General features: G+C 43.4%; 1 protein-coding gene and 1 long non-coding RNA gene across 2 annotated transcripts; one reads left to right on the forward strand and one right to left on the reverse strand.

Moving 5' to 3' along the window:
* The first annotated feature begins 1516 nt into the window (after positions 1-1516).
* NRBF2 (nuclear receptor binding factor 2) lies at positions 1517-17395 on the forward strand. Its single transcript, XM_032994613.2, has 4 exons — positions 1517-1713; positions 12980-13064; positions 14641-14681; positions 15850-17395. Exons 1-4 carry the CDS (start codon positions 1660-1662, stop codon positions 16564-16566), a joined length of 897 nt encoding a protein of 298 aa, XP_032850504.2. The 5' UTR covers positions 1517-1659; the 3' UTR covers positions 16567-17395.
* LOC116961994 lies at positions 13079-15559 on the reverse strand. The gene is made up of 3 exons (XR_004407305.2): positions 15359-15559; positions 14256-14371; positions 13079-13683 (listed from the first exon to the last, which is right to left on the reverse strand). It is a non-coding gene; the product is annotated as an uncharacterized LOC116961994 (long non-coding RNA).
* Positions 17396-19310: the final 1915 nt, after the last annotated feature.

The raw sequence follows: 19310 nt of genomic DNA on the forward strand, positions 1-19310 counted from the left end.
TAGTCAGTCACGGGTGTGTGTCTAAGAGCTAAGAGGAAGGAAAACACAACGGTTTGGTACAATAAAAGAAATACATTTTATCATCTCATATGTCCAAGTGTATGTATTGGCAGTGAAGCACCAAGTAGCCTTTCTTCTTCTCCCAGTCTGACCTATCCCTTCAATGGCTGATATAGGACAACACCTATCTACTAGTCAATCAGTGGGCTCTAGATCAAAACCACTCTGGACTACATAGCATCTAACTCAGTGGCATGTAATTAAACCAAGTGATAGATAAATTCTTGCAAATGAAAACAAGAACTAGCAAGGTATCTTTCAGAAGCCTGAAGAAACTATCTTGTCTAACCACATATGTTGGAAGGAAAACTCCCCCCAGCATTCCTGTGTTGCAAAGCTAGTCCCCATAGCACAGGGATAGCTGAGAGCTACGGCATATCAGGCCATATAGGATCCCTCAGAGACCCACAGACGCCACTCATGTCTGAGGATCGCATCTACAAAGGGTACAAAGGGAATCCTGGACTTTCTTTACTTGCTGCTAATTAGATTTTTTACTTCTTGTTTTCTAGGTGTCTCATCTTTGCCTCCTACTCCCCCCACCCCCATTGTCTTCTCTCTCCCTTTTTTATTGCCCTTGTTCCCCTTTTAGCCTACTCCTGCTATGCTCCTTGTGAACTCACGCCGTCCTTAGTTCCACCAAAGAAGTTATACACGACCCTTTTATGGCAGTTTTCTTCTCTATAGTCTTCATGAAGCACAACGTTGTATGGAGAAGGATGATCATAACACAGTAAGTTAGCTGGTCAGCTTATTTGCTGTTCAGCGCCCTGCTTAGCTGATCTTTCTCAAGAAAGAGTATTTTGAGTAATTAATAATACTATCTTGTTAGCACATACATGGCAGTACAGCAATTTTGGTATCACTGTCACCTGTTTTTGTATACCGCAATGAAGATCCGCAAAGAGCAATAGCTTTTTCTTCTCCCCCTCAAGGAGAACGCTGAGCTGGCCACCCTCCTGACTAGCTTTGCTGAAATAACAGCCCGGACCCCATCACCTTTGCTTGTTTTGGGTAACGCACCTTAGGGCAGAACTAAACTCTGCCGGCCGCCTCCCGCTGTCACTCCCGCCGGCCTGACCCCTCCCATACCGGCACCGGCCGCACCGCCCCGCGGCGACCGGCGCTTTTTTCCTCACAGAACCCCCCCCCGCAGCTACTGACCAACGACCTGCGCCACACGCAGCGCCAAATAAAAGGGGAGGAAGGAGAAGAAGAGAAAAAAAAAAAAAAAAAAAAGGGGGGGGGGGGAGGCGGGGAAGAGAAATCGCGGTTGTGTGCCCCGCGGTCTTGCGGCCGCGCCCCCCCCGCCTTTCGGAGGCCGCCCACCCGCTGCCCCCACCGCTCCCCTCAGCAGGGCGGCGGCCGTTGGGGCGGCGCGCGAACGGCCGTTGGAGGGGCGGGGCCGGGGCCGGGAGCGGCGCCCGTTGCCCCGGCGACGCCGCCCGCGTTCTCGCGAGAGACGGAGGCTTCTCTCGCGAGTGGCGGCGCCCGGTGCGGGCCGGGCGGAAGCGGCCGCCCCGTGTTTACAGCCCGCCGCAGGAGCGGGCGGTGGGGGCCGGCGGCACCAGGAGCGGCGAGCGGGCCGCCTCCGCGCCCATGTGCCCGCAGCCCCCGCCGTCCATGGAAGTGATGGAGGGGCCCCTCAACCTGGTGAGCAGCGCGGCCGCGGCGGGGGGAGGCGCGTCCTGTCAGCCGGTCCTGCCGCCGCTCTCGGCCCTCAGGCGGCGGCGGCGGCGGGAGGGCGACACCCCTCCCCTCTTCCTGCTGGGTAACCGGACGGGGGAGCGCGACCTGAGCGGTCACTAGGGCCCTGTCCGTGTCCGTGTGTCCGTCCCTCCCCCCCCCCCGGCACCTGTTCAGAGCTTGTGCCAGGCCCTGCCGCGGCGGCACCGTGCCTTGGCGCGGGTCGGGGGGTGTGGGGCCGGGCCGAGGCCCGAGCGGCTGTCCCGGGCGTGAGGCGGCTCCGGGAGCTGGCGGGGGGGGAAGGAGCTGGGCTGGCCCCAGTGCGGTGTGGGAGAGGCGGGGGAAGCGATGGCCGCTGCCCCGCGGCGGGAGCGGGGCCGGTCCGTGCTCGGGGCGGGGGCAGCAGCTCAGCGGTGCGTGTAGCGGCGCGCTTAGACGGGGGCGGGGGAGGGTGTTAAAACTGACCCCGTGTTGCAAACAGAAGGGACAAGGCAAATTCTGGACGGAAACCATAAGATGAGTCAGGCTGTTACCTATGTGAGTTTAAAGAGTTTTTGAGACTTACCGGGGCCTGCTGCTGACTAGACGCTTCCTTTAATTTCAGAAGGTGAAACGCTTTAAAATCTTAAATCAGTAATTACTGTGCTTAAACGAAGTCTCTAAGGAACTTTAACTGAAACACAGATGTCTGAAAAGTGCACCTTGACAGAAGCTACTCAGATTTTAGACAGCCTAAATTGGTAAGCTTCTGTCATGCAGACAAGATACAGGGTCAAGAACAGTTCATTCAACTTCGTGTGGGTTTTATCAGAGCTGTGTCTTAACTCTGCCACAGATGCAGTGATACACAAAGCATTCCCTTAGAAAACTAGCTTTGGTCCAGCCACCCAGTTATCCAAGAGCACCGCACCAGGAACACAGCTGTAATGCTTCCAGGAATTAGTTTGGTCCAGAAATAGTTTAGACATTGTCATGCAAACCTTGGAGACTTGTGTCAGTTTAGTGTTTAATCATAACTTATTTGCCCCAGCACAGTGTCAGCCCTGACAAAGCCTTGCCTGCTCCATACAGTAATTTCTGGATTGCTCTCTCTAGTTTCAGGGAAGCTTGTGAAATTGTCACTGCAGACGGCCTATGGAATTAGGGCTGATAGTGTAGCAGGAAAACGGTCTATTTAGATCTGAACTGATGGTGCAGAACCACTCTGGCTACGTCTGCATCACACTGTCTCAGACGTCTTACTCTGTATACTGGAAATCTGATTGAAATAAGGAACAGCAGGAAGTAGAAAGCTCTTGTAACTTGTTGATATGACGGGTTTGAAGTCAGGCAAATTCGCAGCGTGATAATACTGAGGGATAAACTATAGCTGTTTCACAGACATTGTAAGAACCTTTTTAAAAGTAGATCTGGTACATGAGCTTTGAAGAAGAAAACAATAATTGAATATTCACTAGTAAATAGCTGAGAGTAGCAACTCTGTGGCAGTGCAAATATCACCAGTCAGTAGTGTGTCGTGCTAAGATCACTTAACTAAGGATTGTAAGAGTGACAAGAATATGACTAAAGCCTGCTTGATGATCCACAATAGGAATGTGCAGTTACCACATCTGTCTAGCACCAGGCTAACCGTAAGATCAAGACACTTCTGTGTAACAGATGATACAGGAAAAAAAGTTGCTTTATATAGTTTTGTACAGAAAATTATGAAGTCTGTGCATATGTTCCTACTCCCTTTTAAGGAATATCCCAAAATACAAAAACTTTTTTTGAAACTGCTGCACAATATAGTTATGGATCATCTTATACAGAAGAATGACCTGTCTTTTCAGGTTATGTCAAGCACTATGAAAAATTTTCATGACAAGAGCTTGAATGGGTATAGTACCATGGTTAGAACACGCCTATGTTTTTGCAAGGACATGAACAGGAGTAACTATAGTTTTGCAAAGCTCTTCTATTCACCATTCCTCTCTGCAGCTGAGTTTCAGATTTGCAATGACATTCAGGGAAGTCGCCAACCTCCAATATAAGAATGTTCATTTAAGTTTTTGATACTATCCAGTGTCATGTATTTCAATTGCTTCTCCTATAAACCTCTTTTTACCCAAGTCTAGTTCATGTGGATTGGAAAAACAACTTTTTCCAAAGATGCCAAGCCACCAGGGAAAAGGTGAGGGGGGAACCAACCAACCAGCAATACACCTAAACTCCAAAGTGGTTTTGGACACTAATTGTTAGGCTTATTTATCTGCTATCAATGACTTAAGTACAAGACATTTTCCTTCTTTCAGTATATCATGGCTTGTTAATTTTACGCAATCAATTTTTCTTTAGTTAAGGCTTTTCATTAGAATTTGCTATAATTCTTGGATGTTGCTTTGTCCTGTAAAACTTCGACATTAATTGTGTATTTGAACATCTAGTCTTAGTCACTGGAAAACATGGATACTGTCCTGATTTTCCTGGGGAGCTGATCTGACAAAAAAAAAAAAGAATTGCAGTATCCTAATGTCTCCATTTCTTTGTCAACATGTAGCACACTGACTACACTTAATCACTTGTATTGGTGGCCTTCAGTTTCAGTTTCCCTCATTCACTGACATACTTCTGTAGATGGCACTAGACAGATACTGATTTGCTTTCCAGATTTGTGTGTGGGTTTTTTTGGTGTTTTTTTTTTTTTTTTGGTTGGTTGTTTTGTTTTGTTTTAATAAACTACAGTGTTTTTTGTTTAATGGAAATTTTAATCGTTGACCTTCAGGTCTAATGACTTCAATGAGAAATGGGCCTATCTTTTTAGAATTTGGACTTCAGTTCTTTAGACCCTCTTTTTTTCCTCCTTTTAATCTTATTTTTTTGTATACCTTCTGTGCCATTGTTGCGTGCTTAACAAAATCATGCCAAGTCTAACCCCATCTTTCCTTCTTTTAACTTTTCTAGGGCCTGTGCTACAGTACTAACTGCTGTTTTGATTTTTCCACTGGGCTATCCTCAAGGTATTAATTGTATCCAGTGATATTTCATTTAGGAATAAATTGAAACAACTTTTCCAAAATCTCTTGCCATCCTCTGAGTTGTTAGAGCTGTGAGAAGGTGTTTTGGAGCAGCTCTGATACTTGAGTATTTATTTTGACTCTTTCTTTTGCCCTTTTCCCTCCTTAGTGTATTGCAGAGATGAGAAATGGCACTTAACCTTGAAAGAATGGGTTAGAGCCCTGATCCTTATGCTTTTACAAATAAGGAAGCCAGCTCTTCAATGCTACAAATAAAATAATTACGTTGTGCTGTGGAACTTAAAACTGGTATGGACCAAGTGCAGTCCCTGCACCTGCAGGCAACTGTATAGTGGATATCTAGTCCAGCTGAACGTTTATTTCACACATAACAGTGTCATAAACTAAGACATCTCAACATTCCTTAACAGATTCAAACTTTCAGTGCAAAAGCACGAAAATAAATCTCATAAGAAAAGATGCTCTGTAAAAAAATGCAGTTAAAAATGCTCCTTACTGTAGGGGCAATTCCTACTGCTGTCTGTTTTAAGGCAAAGAATTCTGATCTCACATCCAGCAGTGATTTTAACCTTAGGTATAGGAGCAAAAAGTATCACTTAAGAAGCACAACAGCACACTGCTGGCCATCAGAAGCTTGGAAGTAACCCAGTAAAAATGAGACAAATAGTATCAACCTCAAGAAGAGGCTAAAAAGGAAACTTGCTCATTGAACAGAGTCCAACATCCAGGACTTAATAACTCTGCAGATTCTACTTTGATACCTCAGTATCTTCTTATAGAATATTTGCTAAGGAGCCGTACCACCTCTACTTTGTATTCTTCCTACAAGGTAATAGCACTTTATAAGGTTTATAATAAAATACAGTCCAAAATCTGGTGACTATCTATTGCCTATAAGTTTATTGAAGTATAAGGGACTTACAGTTGAAGAGCTGCTTTAATGAAAACCAGAAAGCACAGACCAGTGGCTGGAGTGAGAATAACACAACAAGATGTATATTGCAAGAATCTTATATTATAGAAACTTTTAATATTAATGCTGTAAGTTGGTAGCAGCCATTCCAGTGCAAGCCAATCACTGGTCTACTTTTAGAAGTGAGGTGAATACTACTTCCACATGGGGGCAAAATAACAAGCAGAGTAACTACGCAGTATAGAAGTGTAAGAGAAGAAAATAGAAAGCATCTATGAGAGTTTACCAGAGACCAAAGGATTTAAACCACATGGGCCAATGCATTTGAGATTAATGACAGCCTGCACCCCTTGTTTTGACTGGAAAAACAGGAATATTATGCTAATCTTCAGAAACATCCACTGAATCCAGTTTGGGTTTTGTTTTTTTTTGTTTTTTTTTTGTTTTTTTTTTTTTAAATGAAGCTTAACCTGAAAGCTGCTATACTTGCTCTTCCCATCTAAAAATAAAGAAAAGAGAGGCATATACACTCAATTCTGAACTCTAAACTAGAGAAAATAAACTTGTAGGTAATGAAAGTGGAAATAACATTATATAGACATGCCTAACACAAAGTCTGTTTTTACCACAGTGGTGGAAGCCTTGTCTTGGTTTTCATGGTAACAACATGATCTATATGGGGCCATTCATTTCAGCTAAGGAGAGCATAAGGTGTGAACCCACAGAGGCGGCAGCAGCCGTGTATCTGTCTGAGTAAAGTCACTGGAGGTGCTGAGGTGATGCATCAGATACTCAGCTGAACAGCCAGATCAGTAATAGCCTCCTTGGAAAAGCTCAACCATGTCATATTCAGTCATCTAACTACCATTAAAGCACAGCACAAAACTATTTCATGTTGCACATAGAACAACTTACAGTAGCTCCCAGTCAAGAACAGAATTAGCTAAGCTATGGGTGGTTGACAGAAGCATTATTTCCTCACTGGTATCTATGCTGTTTGGGTCCCTACCAGCAGCGCCTTTCTGCTGTGTCACACGGGCATTACGTGCTTATCACCAAGCCATGCAGTTCAGCTCTGAGTAAGCGTGCCTCACAGTTTAAAAACCCCAATGAAGCTGTCTCAAGAGAGGCCTGGGGAGGCAGCAGACTTAAGTCATGACTGAAGCCTTTCTGCCCCACGTGTTTGAAATTGTTGCTCCTAGAATAGTTTGTTCACTGGACCATTTGTTGTGATGATTCAGTTGTCCCTACTGGGGGGTAGCTCAGTTGCTGTTACAGCTTGAGCCATGTGGTTTAGGACTACATACAGGAGCCCAGACTAGTTTTATTATCAGGGCACTGGAACTGTTCTCCTCTAGCTTATAACCTCCAGTTAAGTGTAATACCAGCTGCAGCACTATATATGGCGAAAAGAAAAGCATTATCAAAGCAGCTGAGAACTGTAGGTATATAAAATGGCTCTGACAAACGAGTCGAAGCATTCAGTGCTTTTTTCATACTAAATTGATGAAAAGGAAGAGAATGAAGTTGATTTGACTATGCAGTAGGTAAAAGGATACCACACCTTAATGAAGTTGCAGGTGATCAAGGAAAGAGCTGCAGCTCTGCCTGTATGGGGTTTTGAAGACTCCACATAACCTGAACAGTGTGAATGTGAGTTGGTTTCATTCCAAGTCTCTTAATTGCATTTGCATGGTGAGGAACTCAGACTAACCATTTTATCTTAAATTTGGAGTAGGTTGGGAACACACGTGTAGTCAATTAGAGCTATTCAGTGAATTAATGTTGGTTGGCTAAACAACAGGTTGCTTCTCTGCCCATATATTTAAATTCTAATACTACTGCGTACAAGCAAGTTGAACTTCAGTATCTTTACAGTTCAATACAAAGTGAGTGAGGAGTCTGTTAATATTGAGAATACATTCTTACGAGAATTTCACATACTTGTTATGCTCTATAGTCACACTAGCCTGTAATTTACAGCTGAGTCATTGTTCTGTCAATCTTGCTAAGTACAGGCTTTCAAAGACAGAAAATTGAGCTAACATGTGGCTAGTAGTCTTGGTTGAGCAGCCACAACGGGTTCTGCCATTTTTTGTTGCTCCTTCAGCCAACTCCATCTTTTTCTACAGAATACAAAGAATATTTGTAAGGGGGCTTGCTTCTGTTGATAAAGCTACCCTTTCTTTAGGCTTAGTGGCAAATATATTCCCATTCTTTAGCATAAGTTACAGTACAGCTCTTTATTATTTTTCGGTTTAGTGCTCTTTATTATTTTCACTTTTAGTGTAACTGCCTGTAAATACAAGCATTTTCCATAGTCACTCAGTTTTATTCACCATGATTGCACTTTTTTTTTTTTTTTTTTTTAATAAAAAAAATGGATGGCCACAGTTCATTCTTTGACTTCTCAGGTCACGTTTCCCACTTGTATTCTCTTTTCAATCAGTTTTTCAAGGCATATGCAGACATACACATTCAAACCTTTCTACGTTCACTATTTTCTGGTAAGAAGGGGTTTGAAAGAGACTTCTGTAGGTATAGCACTGACAGTGTTTGTGGGGTGGGAGAAACCACCTCACCCCACCCACCGGGCCTGCTGCTGTAAACATCCACGTGGAAGATACTTAACACTCTTTTGTACAATAGGGAAACAATGCAATGTACACTGTCTGACTCTTCCTTTCCCAAAATACATTCCTAGAAAGACAGCTCTGTATTGTTAAGGAAACAAATCCCCGAATAGATCCCTCACGTCTCAAAAAAATACCTTCATTTTTGCTTTCAGCAGTAAAAGAACACAGATATTGATCCTTTCTGGCAAAGATAACTAGTGTCCACAGCCCGTACCATACAACGGATGATGTTAGCAGCAAACAGTGGTTTCACTTAAAACATTTACAAACTGTTATATTAGACAGAAGTTCTTTGCAGTTGGCTTTCCTCAGGCCCCATCATTTTAGCAGCTGTGTTTTCCTGCCTTCCTTTGTAACTTTATTAGTAAGGCACCGTAATCTGTGCTTCCTAATCATATTAAAATATATCACTTTCTAGAAGGTCCCTTACAATGAACAAAGAAGGCTGTAAGCTTACCATCTTGTGCAAGGCTTTGTCCAGTGAAGAGCTGTTCCCATTAAGGGAACAAAGGGAAACAAAACATACACAAGACTGTTTGTCTCAGCTACAGGAGGACTGCTGCAAATTGCTGCTCTCAGGAGAGGGTAGTAGACTTACCCTATTTGAAAATGAGTAGTACTACATCTACCTTTTAAATACATCGTAGGATCAAGCAGACCTTTTTTCCTGTTACTCTGCTTTCTGTAATAGCTAACCATCGACTAGAATCATATGGGAAAAACAGCAGCTTCCCCCAACCTAAACTAGGATCATGTAGTGGCAATCCTTTAAGTGGTGATGGTGCACTATCTCTAGAAAGAAAAGTGGCATTTTTATTTTTTTAGCTTGAGTAAGTGGTAAGAGATCTGACAAGTGGGCCTTATGGCTTCATATGGCCTGCAGTCATGTCATTGTCTAGTTTATATTGGAGGAAAAAAAAAAAAGTTGATTGTTAATTTTGGGGCTGCTAAAGAAAAACTAAAGGCAAAGAAGATACCTGCTTTACTATTTTAGAGGGTGGTTTGGTTATTTTTTTTTTTATGCTGTTGCTTAGAGATTACATAGGCAAGGATTTGGGCTAGTTGGATTGAAAAAATAAATAGGAGTATTTCTCTGGAATAGCAATACAAACTTACAAATTCAAGTTTCATCCCTTAGTGCATCAGCTGCAGTTAGAAAGTTTGAGGAAAGCTATCTAGCTTACCTGCTTCTGTAGTTGATCCAGAGTGGTTCAAGTAACACACTAAGGCATGCACAAATCCCTTAAGAACCAAATACGTCAGGGCAAGGTGAGGAAGCTTTTTAAGTTGGTCATCCTTCGCTCACACCTGCTTCCTCTTAGGAGAGTCAAGTTGTTTCACCTGCCCATTTGCCTACAGGGAATTCCTGCTCCTCTGGATTGGGAGGGACATCTGGAAGTAGTTGTTGACCTCTTTCCCCCCTTCAATTCCATAGCTTGTTAATTAACGATAATTCTTCTTACACCACATCCTACATTTATTTCCAGCACTGCAACTGCAAGAGGAAAGAGAAATTATATATATAAGCCCACTGCAGTTATGCAGCAGCTGTTTCTGTGATCACCACAGCAGCAGGACCAAAATCAAAGCTGTCCTACTTGAATCTGTTGGGAGCCAGCATAGAAGCTCCAGAATTGGTGTAAACACCTTCCTCTAGCGTGACATCAGACCAGGGATAAACTTGAGAGCCATTTTTTTCACTTTATGATATAGGACAAATTCTTCCATTGCCAGTTTTATAATGGGATACAGGCCCCTCTGAGTTCAAAATAGATTTGCTAACAGTGGTTGGGTGCTGTGTGGCCAAGTGTAACTGAGTACTAAGAATAAACCAGCAGACTGGACAAGATGTAGCAGCTTATCTATGATATATGGCTACTAAGCGTCCAAGTACTTCTGTTGCAGCTTCACCACTTGCTGCTAGGGACAGCATCACTAATTTCTTCAAACCGCTGGTGGTGAATGATCTACCATGAAAATGGGAGAAATTCCTTGGTCTTTCCACAATCAACTAACTGGAACAAACACTCGCAGGGTGGAATAAATGAGCAAATATTTCCTTGTCAAGCTGTCAGGAAAACATACAAAATGAAGAATTCTTCCCCCATTACTGGCTGCAAAACACCTACCTCCCTCACCCAAGGCTGTGCTGAAACTGATTTTTCTATGCTGTGGTTCCTGTTGTTTCCACAGGGGAAATCTGGTGCTCTGCATCAGAGTAAGATGGCCTCACATCTATATATTTTGATGTAACAGCAAGGAAGGCATTTTGACCTTGTAATCAGAGGATCCTAACTTTTTGCTCTGGACTGTTGTTTTCCTAATGTTATTCACAGTCTAGCCCAACTTCAGATTCCGTTCAGCTTCACTGGGAGTTAATTGAGAATGGAAATAAATTGCTCAATCAAATAACAACTGACTGTCCTCAAACGTTCTGCATGTGCTTAAGTGATTTGAGTAAGATCATGCTCCAGTAGTTTAAAACATGCGAAAATAAACTTTGAAAAAAATCAGGTTCAAAATCTTACATGCAGAAGCTAATAAATGGAACTAGGCCCCTGGCTTGTTGAATTGCTGTTGTAGCTCTTCTGCCTCTAGCTACCCTATTTCCTCTTTCCCTGGGTTTTTAGACCTGCCCATGCAGTTTGCAGAAGCAGCTGTATCAATACCAATTTATTGAAAAATTGTTTTGCAAGGAGCTAGCTCAGGTGTTTTTATGTCAGTGACATAGCTAATTTGTAACTGGATGAGCTGCCATGAATAACTGAGGAGATGGCTTTATATGAGCTGGTACCATTTGTTCATTCCCATGGGAAATAAATTTACCTTTCTGGCATGTCATTTGTAGGAGTCCATAGAAAAAGGCCATAAAATAGATGATTTTCCAGTAGAAAAACACTTCTTCTTCTGAGATTATTTAACCTCAGAAGAAACAGGGAATGTTGATGACGCTCTGAGGATTGAATGAAGGTGTAGAAGAATAATATAACTGAAATATTTGTTGTGAAGAATCAAGGAGTTGTAGGGGATTTTTTTAAGAACACTCCATATTAGCATCTGAAATCAGTTTTAGAAAAGGCAAGTGTCTAAATGCAGTGATATAACTGCTAGAGATTACTCGAAAACAGCTGTTGGCCAAAAGAGTGTTTTCTGTAGAAGTCATTCTCTTCTATGGTGTCAAAGCTGCTGAAATTCTGGTAGAAAATTGAATTTACTATAACAAGTGATGAATCAATTTAGAGAACAAAGATGACAAAGAAATCAACCTGCATGTTGGAATTTATCTTTTAAATGGGTACGTTAGTATAACTATCACGTTAGTCCTGATAGAATCGTGTTACCATCCTGTTTGGATTATCTGACCTTCGATGCTTCTACCAAGACTGCAGGAGACAGAAAAAAGTAATTCTGTAAGGCCTGTAGGAAACGAGCTGTTCTAACATTTTAGGATATGGACAAACGCGCTCATTTTATTGTTGATCCTGGAAGATGCTTAAAGTGAGTCGGTGACTTGCATTCACCGAACATCTGAAGTCTGATATGGTTTATGCCTTTATTTGGGTGAAGGGAGGGAATAGAGAATTTGTATGGTTCAGAGACAGAATTAGCGAGGCAGATTTCAGGCCTTCGGCTCTGTTTCCCCTGCAGGTTCAGTCAGTGTGGGTTTGGTAAAGGCTTTCGTGAGAAACAGTAATCTTGAACAAAGAAACAGGCAAACACTTTCTTCAGATTCATAAGTGTCTTGCGTTGTTTCACAGAGTCGGTGCCTGGTACCTGATGGCTGTTTACTTCAAATGCAACATGTGGTAAAGCAGGCATGAATAGTCTGTGTTACTGGCAGGCTTGGCAGTGAGTGATCGTAGCCTTTCATATTACACAGCTTCTCTTGGAGGAAGGACCATAAAATTCACATCTTATAGTAATGACAAAAAGACTTGCTTTCGTGAGTGTTGCGGTGCTGGTTATGCAATACTGCCTCTCACTGAACATATGCAAATACTTGCAGCAATTGCTTGCTTTCAGCAACATCCTTAGTCTACCTCAGTGGTTTACATTAGTGACTGACAAGTACTAGTATAGACTTACGTGTTGTACAGCAGCAACGTGACTTTGATATCTTTAACTATGGCTGTGCTGCTTCCATTAATTGGTGTAAGCTGCGAAGAAAAAAACACCAAGATCATTTGCAATTTCTTCACCCAAGAGGCTAAGCCTCTTGGGCATGGGGCAGCAGAAAATCTCAAATCAGCTGTAAGATGCAACATAATTCAGGTATCTTGCATTCTGCCAGGTGAATTGGCCCTAAATACTTACAGCTTTTCATAACTTCTTATGGCCTACTGGTCTTTTTACACAACTACAGTAAATGCCTGCCTATAAAGGAGAACATGTACTTTCTGAGGAACAGTCTTAAAAGGATTTTGTTGCATACACACCATCTTTGCTGCGTTATCAAACTTACGTCCTTACCTGTACAGTACAGATTCTTGTAAGGTAGTACTAAAGAAGAAATCAAATTATAAAGCTTGGAAGGGAGTGGGAGATCTGAGCCTAAAAGCCTGAGAATTGGAATCAGTACATGTTTCTTAGATGTACTGATTACCTTTGAAAACAGGTATAACTGTTTGTCGGCTAACCCTCACTGATGCAGTGCTCTTTGTTTTAAGGCTCACCAGCAGAGCAGAAAAGCAGACCGTTTGTTGGCAGCAGGGAAATATGAAGAAGCAATTTCGTGTCACAAAAAAGCTGCTGGTGAGTAGGTATTTCTCACATGCCATCTCTTAAAATCAGTTTTGAGATTTGCATGCTTCATGTAAGTAGAATATCTAGTTACTTGCAAAATTTTTATTCTTAAAATGTGAATTTGATTTTCAGTCCAGATCAAGCACCCTTTTGGAAACTTTTTTTTCTAATATGAACAGCTAAAGTCAGATGTTTCCCAAGTTGTTTTGATTGGGGGTGGTTATCACTGTGAAGGCAGTTCTTGACTCGAGATGAAGCCAAGACGTTGTGACACGCACAAACTGCAGTTGGGGACCTGCTGTAAGCCAGTTTCACTTCACACTTTGTGTTTTCTTCGCTGCTTTCATAGCTGAAGTCACCTGCTTTCTCTGTTGATAGAGGAAATACTTAGACAAATGTTTGCTTACAAAAGTTTACTTCCCAATGTCTGAATCAAGACAGCTATGAACAGGTGATGAGCTCATCTTTCCCAGAACTCAAGCAAAACAGCAGATTGCATCACCGGCCTTGCTTGACACTGCAATCGACAGCCCCTCCTAAGTGAGACTTTGTTCATTTACCTGTCCATTTAATTAGTCACGCCTCATTACTTGTGTTGGAGTCCGTCAGCTGTCTGAACATGCGGCAACTGCTTGGCAGAAGAAGAAAGAGGAGGTCTTAATTGGTGCAACAAGTAGGACATTTCCAGTGGCAGGGCTTGTGTGGAGGCAAAATAAGTGGCTACTCCGAACATCGTAACCTAGATACCAGGCATTCTCACCTTCCATTCACAAATACTAGAAAACCCCATAAAATGAGAAACTGATCACTTCTTTGGTATTTATGAATACTCAGAGCAACAAGGGATAGCACCTACATTCTAATATGCAGACTTTGCTTTTTGCTTTCCTTCACTTTATATACCAAGGCAAAACCCAGAAATACATTGAATGTTTTGCTTTTCTTCATCTAATGATTCTATGCTATTATCTTAATCCTTCTGAATTTGGTTAAGAATTTTTTAGACTTTGTCATTTTCAGCACTAGCAAGATACGGTCAAAGTCTAGAGTACTGCTTTGATTCTAAGCCAGCACTTTTTCTGGTTTGGAGGGGAAGTTGATGAAAAAAAGTGGAGAACTACAGACTCTTCATCAGGAATGTAATTTAAAAAGCATGACTTCATAATACTGGTGTGCCATGGGCAAGAGGATTTTACTTACCACATTTTGTCTTAAAATGTGTCTTGTATGTTAAAAGCCTGGTCCTTAACTGCATTTCTTCCCTTCATGGGAAAGTTGTTCTTCTGGGACTTTCTGGAAATGGCTGCTGTCCTCCTCTGAAAAACAAATTGGAACAACCTGAGCCAACAGGATGCCATGGGAAGGGTGTAACGTGTATTGCATGATCTTACAGTAATTTTTTCAGACTTTTGAAAAACAGCAGGTGTTTCCAGCCACTGTAACTTGGTAAAAACTTTGCCTCTGGACTGCTGCTTTTATGCGGGTGTTCAGAATATGGAAGGTCTGAAGCCTGTTTTTAGCTTTTACGGAAACGTTCTGGTTTTGTAACCCTGTCCTAAGTGTTTATCAATTTTCTCTTCTGCAGCATACCTTACAGACGCTATGAAGCTGACCCAGTCAGAGCAGGTGAGACCAAAGTGCCGCAGATGCCGGAGTCAGCCGTAGCTCTGTTGTGTGCCTGTGTGTCATACTGTGCCCTGACTCATCATACTCCCCTTGGGTGTTAGCCTCTGCATAGTTTTCTGAACCCGTGGCAGCTGCACCAGGAGTTTCAGAAGTGCAGTGATGCTAGTCTTTCTTGAGAGTTTTTCAAAGTTTACATGGAACAGGGACAAGAGAACTCCTAACGCATCCAGGGGTTCTGCAGCAATGGTTTCTAGTCTGCAAGGCATCTTCAGGTAGTTGATAAAAACTAGTTCCATACTTAACTTTTGCTATGAGGCTCTTAGGCTGCTTTGCTGAGACACAAATCTAAGCACCTCATCTACAGTCTGTAATTTTGGTTTTATTTATCCTGACTGGGGGATCTCCAGAACAACAGCCCTACACCTTTATTTATTCATTGCACAAATCTATCTGTGAATGTAGTAGCAGAGTCTGCTCAGCGCTTTTATAGCAGCAGGCTTTGAGTCTGGCTGGTATTATCAAAGCAAATAACCTTTGGAGATGGGACGTCTGTCTCTTCCTCCAAAAGGTCATTCTTGTAGAAAAATGGTACCCCCCTTACCCAGGTGGTTCCTGTGAGTTATTAACCACCATGCCACCCGCTTCATTAAATATGGCTGAATCATTTGGGACCATACCTGGCCTTGGAGCACTTTTCTGCGTAGCGTTGGGTGTTACTGTTTTGTCTACACAGATACCATCACAAGAAGCATACAGATAGTTTGTATTATTTAGCGAAAGCGTGGCTGTGCATGCCAAGCGAATCTCTTCCTTCGTGGTGTTGGTCATAGGTCAGTTAAACTCCTGGTGCCTCGGATCAGAGGTATCGTATCCTGGTCAGTGACCTGAAAACAAGCAAAAACCCAAACAGACCAAATGTTAACTCACTCATTCACAATACCAGTAGTTATGCTAAATTTGGGTGACATATCTGAATCTCTTGCACTGTACAGGCAGAGAGCACTTCTTGTTGGATTTAGTACCTGAATAACAAAAGCTCCTCCCCCTCCCTCAGGCACGCTGTGATGTTGTTTATGTAAACATTTACTTGCATGTAGCTTTACGTGCATGAATATTCAGGTGGGATTAGGGATCACCGATTGAATTGTTTACTCTTGTTCTTACTCAGGCTCAGCTATCACTGGAATTACAAAGGGATAGTCACATGAAACAGTTACTGCTCATCCAGGAGAGGTGGAAAAGGGCAAAGAGGGAGGAAAAGCTGAAAGCCCAGCAAAATGCTGACAAGGAAATAGCCGCACATCTTCAGACTTCTTATAAGCCATCTGCTGAAGACTCTGATGATCAGAACGTATTGGTTCCTGTCGCTCAGAAATACAGCCCTTCCTCAGAGAAACATCCACAGGATATTCAGGGTGTCTTTGACAGGGACCCGGATACGCTATTATTTCTGCTTCAGCAAAAAAAGGAGCCAGTGGAAGCATGTATTGGGAGTAAAGCTCCAAAAGATGACAAAACAATAATAGAAGAGCAGGCAACCAAAATTGCAGATTTGAAACGGCACATAGAGTTTCTTGTGGCTGAAAATGAGAGATTAAGGAGAGAGAATAAGCAGTTAAAAGCAGAAAGAGCTAGACTCCAAAAATCTCCAGTAGACAAGGAGTTGGATGTAGATGCTGACTTTGTCGAGAAGTCCGAGTTGTGGGGTCTGCAGCAACACTCGGAAACGACTTCTTCAGCTGCAACTTGGCAGAAGTTTGCAACAGCTGCTGGGAAGGCAAAGGACATTCCAATACCCAACCTTCCCCCCCTGGACATCCCGTCCCCCGAACTCCCTCTGCTGGAACTCTCCGAAGATATACTGAAAGGACTGATGAATAGTTAAAAACCAGGAAAAGTGCTCAATGTAGTTACCCAAACCTAAGAAAAGGGAAAACCACCAGGACAATGGTGATCTGAGGGCAGAAACATCTAACACAATCCTACTGTTGGAGAAAAGGCATTAAAGCAACTTTGTTACTGTGAAATACACATCATATCTGATCTACTTCATAAAAGTTCAAGGTACCATAATCGGTATAAGATGGCAAGCTCCTTAGTCTTTCTCCCAATGTTTCAAACCAAATGACTGCCTGGAGAATGTTTCAAGTAACACAATCCTTCAGGGTTTTAAAGTATGCTATATGTAATAGTTACCTATAATGCCATAAATGATGGTGCAGAACCTAACTGTTATGGTTGCCGGTTGGCTGCCACTTCATATTGAAAAATGCTTTCTAGCATGAACTTAAACTGTGCATTTCATTATGCATAACTTTGTTAATTCAGATACAGTGCAATTTATACACCTCCTAGATGGATTTATGTGCCACACACTCTGTACTCCTGACCGTGTTAACCTCAAGTCAGGAGACATTTAAATTTCCATTCTATGAAGGAACCAACTTACTAGTTCTGTTGACGAGGTTTTTTTGGGTTATCTGTTTACATAACTAATCAGGGTGCATCGAATCTAGCTATTGGTTTCTGTATAAAGTGACATGGTTTAAAAAAAGAAAAATCTATACTTAAGGAAAAAATACCCTTTTTGTTTTCAGTGATGCATGGATGGAAGTAATTCTAGCTGGCAGTATTTGATTGAAAAATAAATTGTTTACAGCTTAACCTGATTCAAAAAGGATATGAAAATAAAAACCAAGGTGTTTTGACACTAAGCGTGTGTTAAATCTCTACAAATGTTGCAGAGTATAAAAAAACAAATTAAGATTTATACGAACAGCGTTAGTGCGCACGTACAGCTGAACTTCTGTGTTCATCATCCAGCAAACACGGGAAAGCTGGGATGAGTTCAGGGGGCCGTGCCTCTACGTGAAGGGCCTTGGCTGAGGGCTGGCTCCTAACACCTACAGCGCCCCGAGGCGTCGGGGGCAGCCGCGCCGGGGTTCCTCGCGGGGACGGGGACCCCGGGGCTGCACGACCCCCTGGGGGGCCTGGGGCGGGCGGCGCAGCCCTCCTCACACCTGGCCCCTTTCAGCACCGGGCAGCCCGTGCCCTGCCCCCGGGCCCTCGCCAGCCCTGCCCCGGCACCGGGGTGTCCCCTGAACCCCGGCCTTCCCCAGGAGGGTGTTGCAATGCGTGCTGGAGGCGTTAGTTAACCTCAGCCGGTACTGATTAATGAAGAGTGGTAAGTGTTGCGAGCTACCCCATTTTAAGTTATTCTTGTGCTGCTACAAGGTAAGCTTGCTTTCTAAGGGTTCATTTTTCTTCCAGAATAGACTTGGCCATGCAGCAAGGACACCTTACTGTTGTGCAGATTCTCCCCTTACCTCTGTATGCCTGGCGTCTCCTGCGCCCGCTTGAAGGAGGGAGGGACTGGAGGCTAGAAAAAGCCTGTGGAAATAAAGGTAAGACAAGTTCATTAGAGGAGGTCCGTCCCTTGTGCTGAATTGTAGCAGGAAACTAAACTTTCTGGGGAAAAAATAAAGTTATTTTTCAGTTGGAGCAGTTTAGCCCGTGGTGTCACAGAGCAGCTGTGATGAGGGAACCTGTTCCAGGTCAGCCCCAGCGCGCGGCTCCCACAGCAGGGCGAGTTACAGCCTCTGCTGTCACCTGCCCGGCTGGCACAGGGAGCAAGGCAGCGGAGCATGGCGTTCTGATCCACGGGAGTAAAGCAAAGAAAACGGTATGTGCTCACAAGAAGGAAATAAAATTGCCAGGGATGATAGCCCAGGGCTGTTAGCCACAGACAGACATTTCAGCTGTCTCTGCAAACAGCAGCTGGGGGAGGAGGAAGTCATGTTTAGCCTGGCTACCTCTGCTGAAGAGTCAGGATTCTTCAGAGAGGGGGTAGGGGAATTGTGAGCTTTGCTTTATGTTTTTAAGACTAAACTGTCCCTTCGTATAAAGCTGCAAACAAAACACCAGATGCAAATGAAGCTGCTTCTCTGTAGGAAGGGAGCCAAGTAGGGGCAAAACTTCACGCTGCTGCTTTTGAAAGTGAAGTGTTGTTAAAACTTTTCTCTCCTGCGATGCAAACGTTTGTTTGTTCTTGCAGTCTGCCTACTCAACACATGACTGCCGCCGAAATCAAACTGCGGGCAGCACGGCTTAGCATGAGTTTTCCACGCCCGTGAGCGATGCGGAAAGGAGGACGGGTGCGGCGTTCCCTTCAGGAGGAGAGGAGCCCTGGGCTGCAGCGTGAGCCGCGCCGGCTGGCGTCACACGAGCCCCACGAAGGTGAGGAGGCGAGCGGAGTGGTTCCGGGTGGTCCAGAGACCGACCTTTCCGTCTAAAATTCTTTATGTTCCAGGGAAAAAGCTAAGTGTGTGAAATAAGATGAAATACTTTAATTTTTCTGAGTAGGGAATCCTTTGGTCTGAGTTCAGAGCTGGGCAATTACAGTCCATTTAAAGAATGAAAGGTGGTAGAAGCACAACTCGCCACTAGAGGACAAGTTTTATAGCTACAGAGCGCGAAATCTGAGGCAATTACTCAACAGCGTCCGCCAGCAATTGGTTTATGTCCCGACAATTTAAAGCTGGTTTAAAATGATTACTGCCTTTCCCCTGCTTGGGTTCTGCCAGCGTGAAGTGGCAAAAAGAAACACCCGCTTGGCCTTTCCTGCGCCGC

This window comes from Tyto alba, unplaced genomic scaffold (genome assembly GCF_018691265.1).
Source record: "Tyto alba isolate M040663 unplaced genomic scaffold, T.alba_DEE_v4.0 Super-Scaffold_1, whole genome shotgun sequence".
In the NCBI taxonomy this organism is placed as follows: Eukaryota; Metazoa; Chordata; class Aves; order Strigiformes; family Tytonidae; genus Tyto; species Tyto alba.